Consider the following 12,826-nt stretch of genomic DNA (forward strand, 5'->3'; position numbering starts at 1 on the left):
GTCTGATCCCATATCTTATCCCTATAATGGCTACTAGTTGATATCTAAGGAAAAGGTTAAGAGGAAGTCGGGCATTTAGGGTCAGGCAAGCAGAGGCATCCCTGGGACACCCTCCGAGCCTCCAGTGATGTGCAGTTAAACAAATCCCTCAGCCAGAGAGGACGCTGCTGCCTCAATTCATTGTTCTTCCATTAATTGCTCCCGCTGCATTACAAACACAATTTTGGCATCTGGGGCAAGGGGTTCCTGCATTAATTCTCCTGTGTGATGTGCCCTTTTGCATATCTGGAGCCTGTTTCAGCTGCTGCTTTCCGCTCCTTGTTGGAAAGAAGTGGGAATGGTCCTTTCCTGCTTGCACACGCACAGAGGCACTAAATGCTCCTCTTTTCATCTGCACTCAATGTGGGGAGCTTGACAGCTCTAAGAGCCTATAAACAGGTGTAAGTCTTAGTTGGAGAGGCAGGAGCTGCTTGTGCAGGTAGTTAAAAAGCAGCATTAGCAGTAGGGCTGCCTACACGCTCCAAGGAAGCATCACCAACCCCTCCAGTCTTTTTAAATATTAATTTCTCCCAATCTGCACGTGAAGGTGTGAGCTGTGTGCCTCTGTCCTCTGCAATGCACTGAGAGGAGCAGGTCTCTCTTCCTTTAGTTGTTACCTGTTTGGCATCCTCTGCTGCAACTACTGCTGCAGGCACCTTCCCACCCACTGCAAGGACATTCCCACCCACTGCAGGCACTTTCCCACCTGCTGGGCTCTTCCCTCTGCACTGTCTGAGCTGACTCTTTCCCACGGAGATGTTCCCTTCCTGCACACGGACCGTGAGCAGGAATAACCCCATTGCTTTTAAGGCACAGTGGTTTCGACAGGTGTGTGTGGAAGGAAGGGTAGAATGAGGTGAGTACAGGCCCTGAGTAAACACGGAGGGCTCCAGTGTGTCTACATTTCACATGAATGCCACCGGCCCCTGGGCCCTGACTGACCTAAGCCGTGGCTGCTCAGCTGCCAAGTCTCAAGTCCTCCCTCTTCCAAAGGCACCACATGGTGGGGGGGAATTCAGCAGTGGCGTGAGCTCCCTGAGGTCTGTGTCAGGATGGCAGAGGGCACACAGGAAGGTGGCACCCCTGTCACCCCCACTGAAGGGGACCCCAGGCTGTGTCACCATCCAGCCGACCTCCAAGGTCAGGGAGCTGGAACTGGAGTGGTGGCACCCACGGGGACAGCTGAGCGTGGCACAGACCACGATCTTCCAGTGCCCTTTGCCCTGCAGATCTGCCAATGCACAGCATCACTCAGGCCATGAACTGTCACACCACCGTCCGAGGAACCACAGTCTCCCAAAAACCAGCTGGTGCCCAGCCTCCATCAGCAGCTCCAGGGCAGGGGCCAGGGCAGCCCGAGAGCTCCGATCCATGTGAAACAACGATGCCATCCAGTGGCTGGTGAGCCCACGCTCCCCTTGGCACATCCACACAACCGCTACCACACAACACTAGGTGTGGCTTTTGGGTTATTTTTGACACAAACAGAGCTGCCCTGTCCCTGCATGACCCCGACCCCACGAGCTGCCCAGCACCCACGCTCTGCCCACTCGCTCTTTTTCCTTCCCTCTGTGAGAGCTGACAGCTTGTCCCTTTGGAGTGCTATTGTTTTCTCTATGGGAACCAGGCTGTGATGTGACTGTTCCCAGAGGAGCAGAGCGGGTGGTGGGGCAGTGGCACAGTTTTCCCTTTCAGGGATGTACAAGGACACCCTCTCCCAACCTGCAGCCAGCCTGGACTGTGCAATGAGCCTGACAAGTTCCCCAGGCAGCTGGGGGAGAAGGGGGGTTGTGCTGAATTCCCCAGGAGCTCTTCACTCCCACCCAGACTAAATTATCCCAAGCCACTGCCTGCTGATTCCTCCATCACCAGGCTATCTCCAGTGATGCAATTATCTTTATTTTTATCCTAGAAAATCCAGTGCCATCACCTGCAGCTCACTGCTTTCTCTTTCCAGCTCGGTTTTGTCTGCTAGGGAAAGCATACATGGGTAGATAAGCACGTGCTGGCAGCATAGTAACTGCTTTACTGCAGTTAGGGATCTGCAGAAGCAACTTCTTGCCATTATACAGAGTGTGTGTTTCCAGGAACAGGCACTGGGAGCAAGGAGAACAGCCCTCCATGTGCAGCAATCAGTGTCTCCAACACTTTCTAGAAGGGAAAGCAATCAGCACCAGCCACAATCTTTACTCCTTAAACTTCCCCAGAGGGAACATTTCAAAGCATCAAAAGGATTTAAACCTGTCCAGATGCTGCTGAGGCATAATTAACAGCTGCACAGTCAGCTCCAACTGCAGCTGACAAAGCCTTAGCAGCAATCCTCTGTTTATCACACTCCTGGAGTATTTATAGATCCACAGCAAGGCAGGGGGGAGAGAGAGAAGGAGAATAACAGGTGAGCTGCTTACTGGGGGGGATAACATTTGCTTTCAGCTGCATGGCATTTCCTTGGCCCCTAGTGAAGCTTTAGGAGGGACAGGCAAGCAGGATGCCTGGAGTGCAGCCTGTTCCCAGTGGGACACAGAGGCAGGTCCTCGGGTGGGACATGTGGGGGGTCCATCCCCAGCTGAGACATTGAGGCCCTTTGGCAAACAGGGGGACTTGGGCTGTTGCAGCAGGGTTCTGGGGCACACAAGTGCCCTGTGTCCTCACCAGGAGCCCTTTCCTCACTGGGAATTGGCCAGTGCCATCACCTGCTCACCTTCCTGCTCACATCTGCCTCCACCAGGAGCTGCAGGTGATGAGAAAGCAGCCTGATCTTCCACAACATTGACTATAAACTGACCCTGGACTGTGTCATTCGTCCCTCCTCGTCTCTTCTCTGTGTTGTGTACAACCCTGGGTCTCTTCACTGATATAAAAACAGCAGTTATCCTTGAGCTCCCTTGGCAATCTTTGGGGAATGAAGGAATGGTCCCTGGGATGTTTGAACTGTAGGCTGGAAGGAGATGCTGGAGTTGATGGGATGGGAGATATGGGCGAGCAGACAGGGCAAGGCCTGCCAGCAAGATCGCGGCTACTCTGGGCTGGAAAGGAGAGGGAAGGAGGTTGTCAGCCCAGCTCTCCTTTCCAAGGAAGGCATCCCATAAAAACTGCTGTGTATCTCTGTCATTTTCACAGCTCTCCCAGCCCTGAGCAGGCTGGGATCAGGAACTGCTCACATAAAACAGCTATGTCCCATTGCAGGGGGCTGCAGGACCTGCTGCTCTTACCATAATCTCATCTGCTCTGAACTGTACCAGGCTGTGCCCAAGAATTATCAGCACTGATTTTATTTCCTGCTGTGGCTTTATGACCCCACTGAGACCATAAATGCATCTAAAGTCTAACTAAAACAAATTCATTTTCTCCATAAAGAGTCTTATAAAGAAAATTATGGCAATGCTATTCCAAAGGGGAAGGATAGTCATAATCCTTGCAGGTAACAAGACTTCTTTACTAACTTGCTGTTCAGCTACAAAACTGCCCCATTAGTCATGGCTAATGTAACCTCCCTGGGGAGTTGCCTCATGCTGTGATGGCCTGAGAGGACTGTTGTAGAGAGATGCTGCAGCTCTTGAGGGCTGCACCCCGCTTGCACCCACAGCTAGAGCTCATTGAGTACATCCAGCCCTGCAAGGTCCTGCACCGAGATCTTCAGTCAATCCAGCTCTGCCTGACACAGCTTTTTCCCAAGGACCTGCAAGCAGCTGGGCACACCATGCTCTTTGATACATTCAAAATAATCTTTTGAGCATAAGAAGACATATTCCTGAGCAGAGACATAGGATTCCTTTTCCATACACTTTATTTACAACAGTCTCCTGTCCCTGGGCTTCCAAGCCTCCCTTCAGAGGAAGGTGCTGCATTGCTCGGATAAGGCCAGGGGAATAGTCACATAGAAATATTCAACATAGAAGGTGTTTTTACAGATGGAGTTAGGGGAAGAAAAGCTATCCTGGGACTTGGCAATGCTGTAGAGCCTTCAGAGCTTAGAGCACACACTCACTCCTGGGGTGCACCATCAGGGCCAGCAGGATGCTGCCTGTCCCTGTCCCAGTCCAGTAGAAAGGACAGGTACCCATGTCCACTATGGAGCTGAGGCTCCTCCAGCTGCACACCTGGAAGTGCTGGAGGTGCCAGAAAACCCTGCCCCACTGCTGGGAGTGACAGCTCCACATCTCCAGCTGCGGGCAGGATCCAGCTACACATGTGGATGTGCAGTGCATATAGCACAGATCCTGCCAGGCACTGGGAGAACTGTGGCTCTTGCAGGCTGTGGCACAGGTCTCCTGATTTACAGTTTATGAAGAGCAGCTGGTGATCTCCGGTACCTTTTTGGGGGGGAGAGAAAATCTGTAATTTCAACCGTGGAATACTGACAGAGAGTGATGAGGTCCCCTCTCAGTGTCTCTTCTTGAGGCTGAACAGTCCCAGCTTCCTCAGCCTTTTCTTGTAAGAGAGATGCTCCAGTCCCTTCATCATCTTCGCAGCCTCCGCTGGACCCACTCCAGGAGCTCCATGTCTCTCTTGACTTTGCCTGCAGCTTCTCTTTCCTTTGCCTTAGTGTCCCATCTTGACCCTGTGGCTGCCCCATCCCTGGACGTGTTCAAGGCCAGGTTGGACGGGGCTTGGAGCAACCTGGTCTAGTGGAAGGTGTCGCTGCCCATGGCAGGGGGCTGGAAGGGGATGACCTTTAGTGACCTTTAGGTCTGTTCCCCCCAAACCATCCCGGGATTCCCCGAGCCCGCCGGGGTTGCGGGAGGCGGCCCCGAGCGCGTCTCACTCGCGCCCCCCCGCGCCCCCGCGGGGCACTGCAGGGCGGGAGCGCCTCAAACGCCGCCCCGGCTCCCACCGGCACGACGGACCCCAAAAAACGCCTCCCGGACGATTTACCTGTTGCCAATGTCTCCTCAAATCTCTCCCCCCATCCTTCTGCCCCATGCCGCTGCTGGCAGATCATCACAAGTCTCTCCTGCGCGCTCTGACTGCACAAAGACTGAGGCTGCTCTCGAGTACATACCAAGCCCTTCCCCGTTAGAAATCATTCCCCACACACAGGTCTACAAAGACACGTTCAGGTCTTCGGGGTCCAGGAGAGCATCCTGTTTCTCCTTGCTTTCCTCCTGGTGCACATGGTACCACCGCTCAGCAAACTGCACTGCATCATGGACGCTGTGGAAAGCCAGCTGACCCTCACTGCCTGTCTCGCCAGCCCAGCCTCCCTCCTGGAGCCGGTGGCGGATGGAGGGGTTGCAGTTGGCCAGGAGTACCTGGACACCAATCTTCTTATAGTCATGATATGTCTCCTTTAGCACAGAGAGACCCACAGTATCTATGAACTGCATTGCCCCGCAGTCAAGGATTAAGGTGTGCATATCTATGGAGGGAGGACAGGTATCTGCTGGAGGCTTCTCAGCCCTTTTCTTGGCCTGTTTCAGGCAGTCAAACCCAGTGCCCAAAAAGCTCTTGCTGTTGCCTGTCTCTATGTTTGCCTGGGCCCGCACCCTTTGGTGTTTAGCAGCCAGCAGAACAGGATTTACCCCAGTTCTCTGGTACAGAACAGTCTTGAAATAGTCCTTGTTGGCGTAGTAGAGGGATGACTCGAAGCGGAAGATTTTGATGTTGGCGATGCTGGTGAGCTGCTTGTAAGTGGACTGGTCCTCGTAGATCTCCGTGTTGCTGACCTTGCCCAGGAGCGCGGCCCTGGGTCTCTGCGTGCGGAAGATGATGCAGAGCAGAGCGAAGCAGACGCCCACGAGGAGCCCGATCTCTGTGCTGATCAGGGTGGAGCACAGCATGGTCACCCACCACACCACCGTGTCCAGCCTGCTGAGCCGCCACATCCGGGGGGTGTCACGGAACTTCCTCAGGCCCCCCCGCAGGTTGACGATGGTGACCACCCCCAGGATGGAGGTCTGCAGCGAGTAGAAGAGGGGGGCAATCCACAGCAGCACCAGCAGCAGCACCAGGGAAGTGACCAGGCCAGAGATCTGGGTCTGGGTCCCCGTGGACTCCTTCAGCAGAGTCTTGGTCAGGGCTGCAGAGCTGGCGAAGCAGTAGAAGAAGGAAGGGATCAGGTTGCACATGCCAATGGCGATCATCTCCTGGTTGGCACGGACAGTGTACCCATGCTTTTTGCCAAAGATTTCTGCCAGGGAGATGGTCATGGCAAAGCCAATAACAGCAATGGGTACAGCATCAACTGCCAGGCTGGGAAACAGGCTTATATCTGGTAGAGTGGGTTTCCTGAAACCAGTGGGGATATCCCCACAAACATCAGAATTGTATCGCGTTTCAAAGTTGAAGTAGTGAGATACGACTGTGGCTACAATGACCACCAGCAGCTCTATGGGGAACGGGGCCTTCATCTTCTCCTTGTACCGGTCATTGATCTCCTTGACAGGCACTATGATGGCCAAAGCAACCAGGCTGGTGACCAGGTCACAGATGTTGGTGTTCTGAATGTATCTGAAAAGGTCAACCCAGGTCAGGATGAATGACCCCACCCCTTCGTGACGAGGGATTTTCAGTCCCAGGAGATACTTCATCTGGGAGGTGATAATGGTGAGGCTGGAGCCGGTCACAAAGCCACCAAGGAGAGGTTCTGACAGGTAGACAGCCACAAATCCCAGCTGTAAAACCCCCAGCAGGATCTGAAAAGCAAACCAGCCATACCTTTAGCATGGATGAGAAGGGCTGGAAGAGGTCATTTTGCTTCCAGTTTAGCAGCTTTGGCTACTCTGTCTAATGAGCATTCAGTGTGAGGTAGAGGACTTTGTCTTCAGTAGTTAATCTGGCATATGAAAAATTAAAGAGACCTACCTCTAACACCTGTCTGTGGCTATAGGGATGCCATACAAAGAAGCCTACAAGGTCCCTGCTACTTCCTTCTTAGAAGCAATAAGGGCACATGGTTAACACAGATTTAGGCAGAAGCCCCACCAAAGCAGCTCTGAGTATCACTCAGTGGCATAAAACCATTGTGATGCTCTAAATTTTAGCTGTCCCAGTGAAAAAGCCTGGAGTTGTTCAGTGATAGCTAAGCCCAGGCAGTGGGGACACTGCCAGGGAGCATGGCAGCGTCCTTGAGGGTGGTTCTTGTCAGCCCCAAATCTGCTCTAAGTTGCCCAGGTCCAGGACTGGGGGGTGGGAAGGTGGTTCACAGTTCCTCTCCTCCCTTGCTGTGTCTGATCATGAGGATGTTTCAGACACATTCAAGGATCTGGGGGAAACAAACCCCCCCATTCGGCCGTGTTTGCACTTTTTAAAATCACTACATTCACAGGGAGTCAACGATGTTGGGGTCTAGTCACACCAGGAAACGTTTCTCACAACTTACAAGTCCAAACCAAGACTGGAGCTTAGAGATCCTAAACTCAGAGAAATTCCTAGCAGGGAAAGGACAGGGAGGAAACAGCACAAGAGCAAACATTTGTACCTGGTAAATGCCAACCAGAAAGCTTAAGGAAAGGGCCACGGTGATGGCATAGCAGCTCCTGTCGCAGGCATCCGTCCCGTTGCCGGCGGAGGTGGCGTTGCCCGGCAGTGGGGAGCTGTCGGAGCTGTCGTCGCCGTACCCCGCGAGCCGCAGGTGCCGGTTCACGCTCTGCCCCACCAGCAGGCACAGCACCCCGAAGGAGCCCACGCAGTTGTGCCGCGAAGTGGCCATGGCGACGTAGATGATGCTGCAGAAGAAGTTGGTGTAGATCCCGTAGATGGGATCCTGGCTGGCTAAGAGGGAGTAGGAGACGGACTGAGGGATGGTGACTATCCCCACCAGGAGCCCAGATATGACGTCCCCAAGCAACTGTGTCTTGATGTTGTAGCGGGGGAGCCAGTCCAGCACTGGGAACAACTGGCACAGGAAGGTGATGACGGTTTGACGATTGCATGTGCAGACCGCTCTGGCTTTCTTTAGGATGAGTTCCTTGGTGCTGAAGTCTGTGGGCTCATACTCCTCCAACTTGACGTGGATGAAATGGGCAGGAGTCTCCTGTGGCACTGGGGAGCCCAGTGTGTCTTTGCTTGGTCCGGACTTCTGGCTGGATGTGTCCTCCATGGCACCAAGAGAGCTAAGCAGGAGAGCAGGCAGTCATGAAGGGCTGCAGTCATGTACACAATTTGCTTTGCTTAGCTCCAGGCCTCATGCAGATTCCACGGATAGATAGATAAATAAATAAATAAAGGAAAATAACCTCAGACAAACCAAACAGAAAAGCACTTTCCCATAGTTCTGGTTGATTTATTTGTAGTCATTTACCTGATTAACCACAACCTTGAGCCTATGGTTTAAATACATTCATGCTGGCACAGGTGCCCACATCAGGGGCAGAACTACAGAGACCCCTGTGCTCCTTCCTAACATACCTCTTGTTTTGAAACAGGACAGCAGAATGGGTTAAAATCAGACAATATTATTTCACTGAAACTAAAACTCCTTCAGGAAGTCTATGTTTCTTAGTGGCACTTCTACTTAAGCAAAAACTATTTTGAAAATGTTGAGATATTCCAAGTGATACTTTTAGGAATGCAGCATGTGGGTAAGGGAGGTAATTTGCAAAATAATTTTTCCTTCAACACTACAAAATTGTAAATTACATTGCTGGCTTGCACCAAACATGCACATCACAGGGGCTCCCATCTGCAGAATGAAACCATCCTACTTTTTCTGTCTGGTTAAGTAACAGAGACACTTTCCAGAGCTCATCCAAGCTTTCCAGCCAAAATGCACCTGCAACAAAATGTACCTTTTTGTCAAAACTGAACGGTACACACAGAGAAAAATGCTCCTGAGAGGAGACCCAGAGTGACTGTAGTTCGGAAATTGAACTGGGATGATGAGAAATCTCATTCCCCTGCCCTACACATTCATTTCACACCACTAGTCCCAGCCCAAATCTCTTACCTCTGGCTGCCAGGAGACACACTGGTAGTTTTCTTACTACCTGGAGCTTCTCCCCTTGTGGACAGACCTGTCTCCACCTTGCAGCACACCCTGAACAGAGGAAGCACAAGGCTGACAACTGTGAACCTGGACCATGTGCTGCTGCTCTTGAGATCTGAGTTACTCAGCCAAGCCCTTTTATCTCGCTCCAGCCAATGAAGACAGTGCAGCAGGACAAAGAGAGCTGTATTTTGAAAACAAACATTATTATGAGATAGTATTTTTGATAGAAACTTACTCCGGACATGAAGAGTAATTGAAGGGGTTTACAAAAGTGCTCCTGCCAGATTAAAAGTATTGCTGGTATCTGGAGAAGTGTTTGCTAAACAAGGGGAACAATGAAAAGAAACCTTCCTGCTCTGGCTCTGTATGAACCGAGTGAACACAAGTCCTGCTGGGCTTCTCCACTCAGGTTTTCATCTATTCTGGACAAGCTTTTGTGCCAAAAAGCAAAACTTGTTCCAGAATGACTTTTCTGTCCTTGTAGTTCTTCCACAGCACCCACCACAGAGGCTCTGTAAAACAGAGGTTTGTCTGCACAGACAGCAAAGGTGTGATGACACAGGTTATTTCTAGGCAGACAGGAGGACTCAGTATGTGTGAAATTTGCACAATCCACATTTTTTGCATGCTTTTTAGAGACTAGCATGGATAACAAGGGATTTTACTGCACAAAATAAGCACAATTCGGCAAAGTGCAGAGTTGGTTTTTTTGTATGTAAAGGTGAACAATTGCACTTGAAGCCAGGAAAAAAGGGAACGTCCCATCATCCTGAGTGGAAACAGCAGCCTCATAAATACCAGCTGTGACTGTTCTGCCCTTATGAACCCTGCCAACAACCTACATCAGACCCACACCCATTCCTCTCATGCTCCCCTCCTTCTTTTCCATCTCTTTTTCACCAACCTAGTCTCTTAGATTTTGCTGGATATGCCATTGCCTCATGCAGCTGGATAAATGCCTGGAAGTCAGGCAGCTTGGCCTCTGCCTCTGCTCCTGGCACTGACTGTTCTGGGACTGGGGAGAGGGCTGAGAGGCCAGGGCATTGGAGAGATGGTGTGGGGTCTGGAGAAGTGGCATTTTCACAAGGTTTTTATAGAGATGCTGGGGAGACACCCTGAGGGAAGAGAAGAGGAAGACCAGCATTCTGAGCTACATTTATCTCATCAGTGGCAGTCTGTATCTCAGTAATTAGAAGTAAATAAATAAGAAACATCCATGCTCTCTGGCAGCAGAGAAAATGAGAGCACATGGCAGGGAGGCAGCTGCTCAGTGTATTTATCTATTTATATCAATTCTTTATTCTCTGCCATTCCTCCACAGCTCACGTATTTTAAGGTGCATTGTTGATAACTCCCTTTTGTTTCTCGCAGTAACAGACTGTATCTTTCCTTGGCCTCATCTTTCCTCCTGTCCTTAAAAGATGATCCTTTCATATATTTCATAATTGTTCTTAGTTACCGCTCATTTTGTGCCTTGACCTGGATGATGTGGTCTCTACTCACTCATTTTCCTTTTCCATCTTCTTCTTTAGCAAATGACCCAAAATTCCATTTTCTGTATTAATCCTTCATCTTGAAATTCAGTCACTGAAAAGCTGATGAGTCAGTCATTGAAGAGCTGGCCAGGCTGGTCTTCTAAGTCAGCTCGTTCACTGGGATGAAACACATCTGAGCACAATCCCTCTGTGGGATTTGATCTTATTTAGGAAGGTCCAGTTCTGGACTCTGATTTGTCCACCATGAAAGTGGGACAAAGCATTTTTTTTATTTGTGACAGTATCTGGGTTACCCTTAACCTCCACCCTGCCATTGTTGCTGATGCTGTTTTTTCTTCCAAATTCCATCCTCACTTATATATTCTGGAACTCTTTTGTTTACTATGATTTCCTTTACCACCTGATATAGCTTGGTAAGCCTTGATATAGCCATAGTCTTCCACATCTCCAAGGTAGAGGCTTTCGTAAGCAGTTCTTTTTCCCATTCCTTCTGTCTCCAAACCTCCCCAGCCATCCTTCCTTAAAATTTTTTTCTCCCTTTTCTTATGTGCAAATTCCCCATTGCTTTTGTATACTTAGCTTTAAAATATTCCATATTTTCCCTGCAGTTCTCAGGCTCCTTGTCCCATCTGGCTTTCCAAGGTGTTTGGCTCTCTGCATGGTCCTCTCTGTGCTGGAAATTCCAGCTGTGGGCACTGAGGAGAGGCCACTTTCTGTTATCCATCCTGGCAGAGAGGATGTAGAAACATACTTGGTGACACTGTGCACATCCCTGAAATCACTTTTACTGTATGAGGTGAGTCAAGGGCAGAAACTGCAAACACTTCACATTTGCTCTGGAAAATATGTAGCTGAAAGCTTAAAAAAAGAAACCCACAACAGAACTTCAGGTGACCTTGAGCTGTCCAAGGTTGTGCTGCCTTCCAAAGCAAGGTCACTACAGCTGACTGCTGAAACTGTTTGTTTTCAAATGCATCTTTCAGGGTTGTTCTTTGTTGCCACTATAAACTCATCTAACTGTTTAGCTCCATCCTGGGCAAGGCTGGGCTGGACACATGGTTTTATCTTGAACAATGCAAGTGCAGACAGGATGTTGCCTGGCACTCTCTGGTTTTTAAACAGGAATCATGAAATCCAAGTTTTCATTCCTGGCATGGTATGTGACCAATTTAAGACCCATCTATGCCACAGCCACTGCGGCCAGCTGAACACAGAGCAGTGGAAACAAGCTCCAGGTGCAAGGAAAATGCAGTAGTGGCCCGTTGCAGTTTTCTATCCTAAAGTTAAAAAAAAAAAAAGAAAGAAATTTTCTGGGTCTGTGATTGTTATTCAGGCATTTTGCAGTGGGCAAATGTAGCAAATTCAAGTCTCTGCTGGTGTGCCAATGCATCACTTTTGTTTTATAGGACAAGCTGGCATCTCGTTTTCTTTGGAACAGAGCTAACTGCACTGCACAAGGATTTTTTATTTGATTTAAGGTTTGTAAATATCCTCATGACTATTTAGCTTCTGAAAGCCTTTGAAGTAACATCCTACATGTCTTGGCTTCATAAACAGGCTATAAACTGGTAGTACATGGATGCACCCCACTGCTCCCTATTATTCAGATCACATGCAACTTTATTTAAATAAAAATGATAATGGTGCCAGGTATCTAAGACAGATGCTTTTCCTTACCTTCAGATTTGGGACTTGACAGTATTTTCAGATGGCTGTTGGTTCAGTTCTGCTTGGAAATGTATTTTCAATACATAGACATCTGCAAAACATCATCCTTTTTAAGGAAAAAACAAGGAAAAGGAGACAAGCTCAGAATTGGTCCCACTGCTGAGATATGGCAAAATGCAACAAAGGCACCTGAGGACAAAAAAGCTGAATAGAACCTCTCCAGTAGTTTCTTGGGAAGCGATTATTCACATTTCTGCAAGAGACAACACGTCCCAGAAAACAGAACAGCTTTTGCAGCCACCTGTTATTTGGCAGGGCAGTTTGTGCTACCATGCAGGGGGCACAGCAGAGCTTGCAGGACAAAGAAAACACAAATATTGTGAGGCCAAAAGTGTCACTGACCCTTTGATTGCACGTGGAAATGCAGTCACACCACTCTGAGATTTGAGAGGGACCAAGGAACCTACAAATAAACACTGATAAAGAGCATCTTCGCTCCTAGAAGATGGAAAAAAAGATCACTTCCAACCACATCAGCTAGAGGATTCAAGGAGCACTCCCCACTTATGTAACAAGGACGAAAAACATTCCTTGGCAACTTCTGCAACACTTTGTTAGTGTCTCCATGTTTTTCCCTGCACAACAAACGTCCAGTGCTTTTGACTCTTTTCCAAATTATCAAGCTAATCATTGA

At 49.5% G+C, this 12,826-nt stretch overlaps 1 protein-coding gene across 3 annotated transcripts; it reads right to left on the minus strand.

The window, feature by feature from the left end:
• Positions 1–4,647: 4,647 nt before the first annotated feature.
• On the minus strand, positions 4,648–12,494 carry LOC113947123 (sulfate transporter-like). 3 transcript variants are annotated; one of them, XM_027643382.1, is made up of 4 exons: positions 10,428–10,730; positions 8,927–9,149; positions 7,460–8,093; positions 4,648–6,674 (listed from the first exon to the last, which is right to left on the minus strand). In XM_027643382.1, exons 1-4 carry the CDS (start codon positions 10,432–10,434, stop codon positions 5,082–5,084), a joined length of 2,457 nt encoding a protein of 818 aa, XP_027499183.1. In that variant the 5' UTR covers positions 10,435–10,730; the 3' UTR covers positions 4,648–5,081. The 3 variants fall into 3 exon arrangements, with proteins under 3 accessions (XP_027499183.1, XP_027499185.1, XP_027499184.1); XM_027643384.1 differs by lacking the exons at positions 8,927–9,149; positions 10,428–10,730 and adding an exon at positions 12,142–12,494; XM_027643383.1 differs by lacking the exon at positions 10,428–10,730 and having other exon boundaries at positions 7,460–8,163; positions 8,927–9,038.
• Positions 12,495–12,826: the final 332 nt, after the last annotated feature.

Source organism: Corapipo altera, unplaced genomic scaffold (assembly GCF_003945725.1).
Source record: "Corapipo altera isolate COAL_440 unplaced genomic scaffold, ASM394572v1 75, whole genome shotgun sequence".
Classification (NCBI taxonomy): Eukaryota; Metazoa; Chordata; class Aves; order Passeriformes; family Pipridae; genus Corapipo; species Corapipo altera.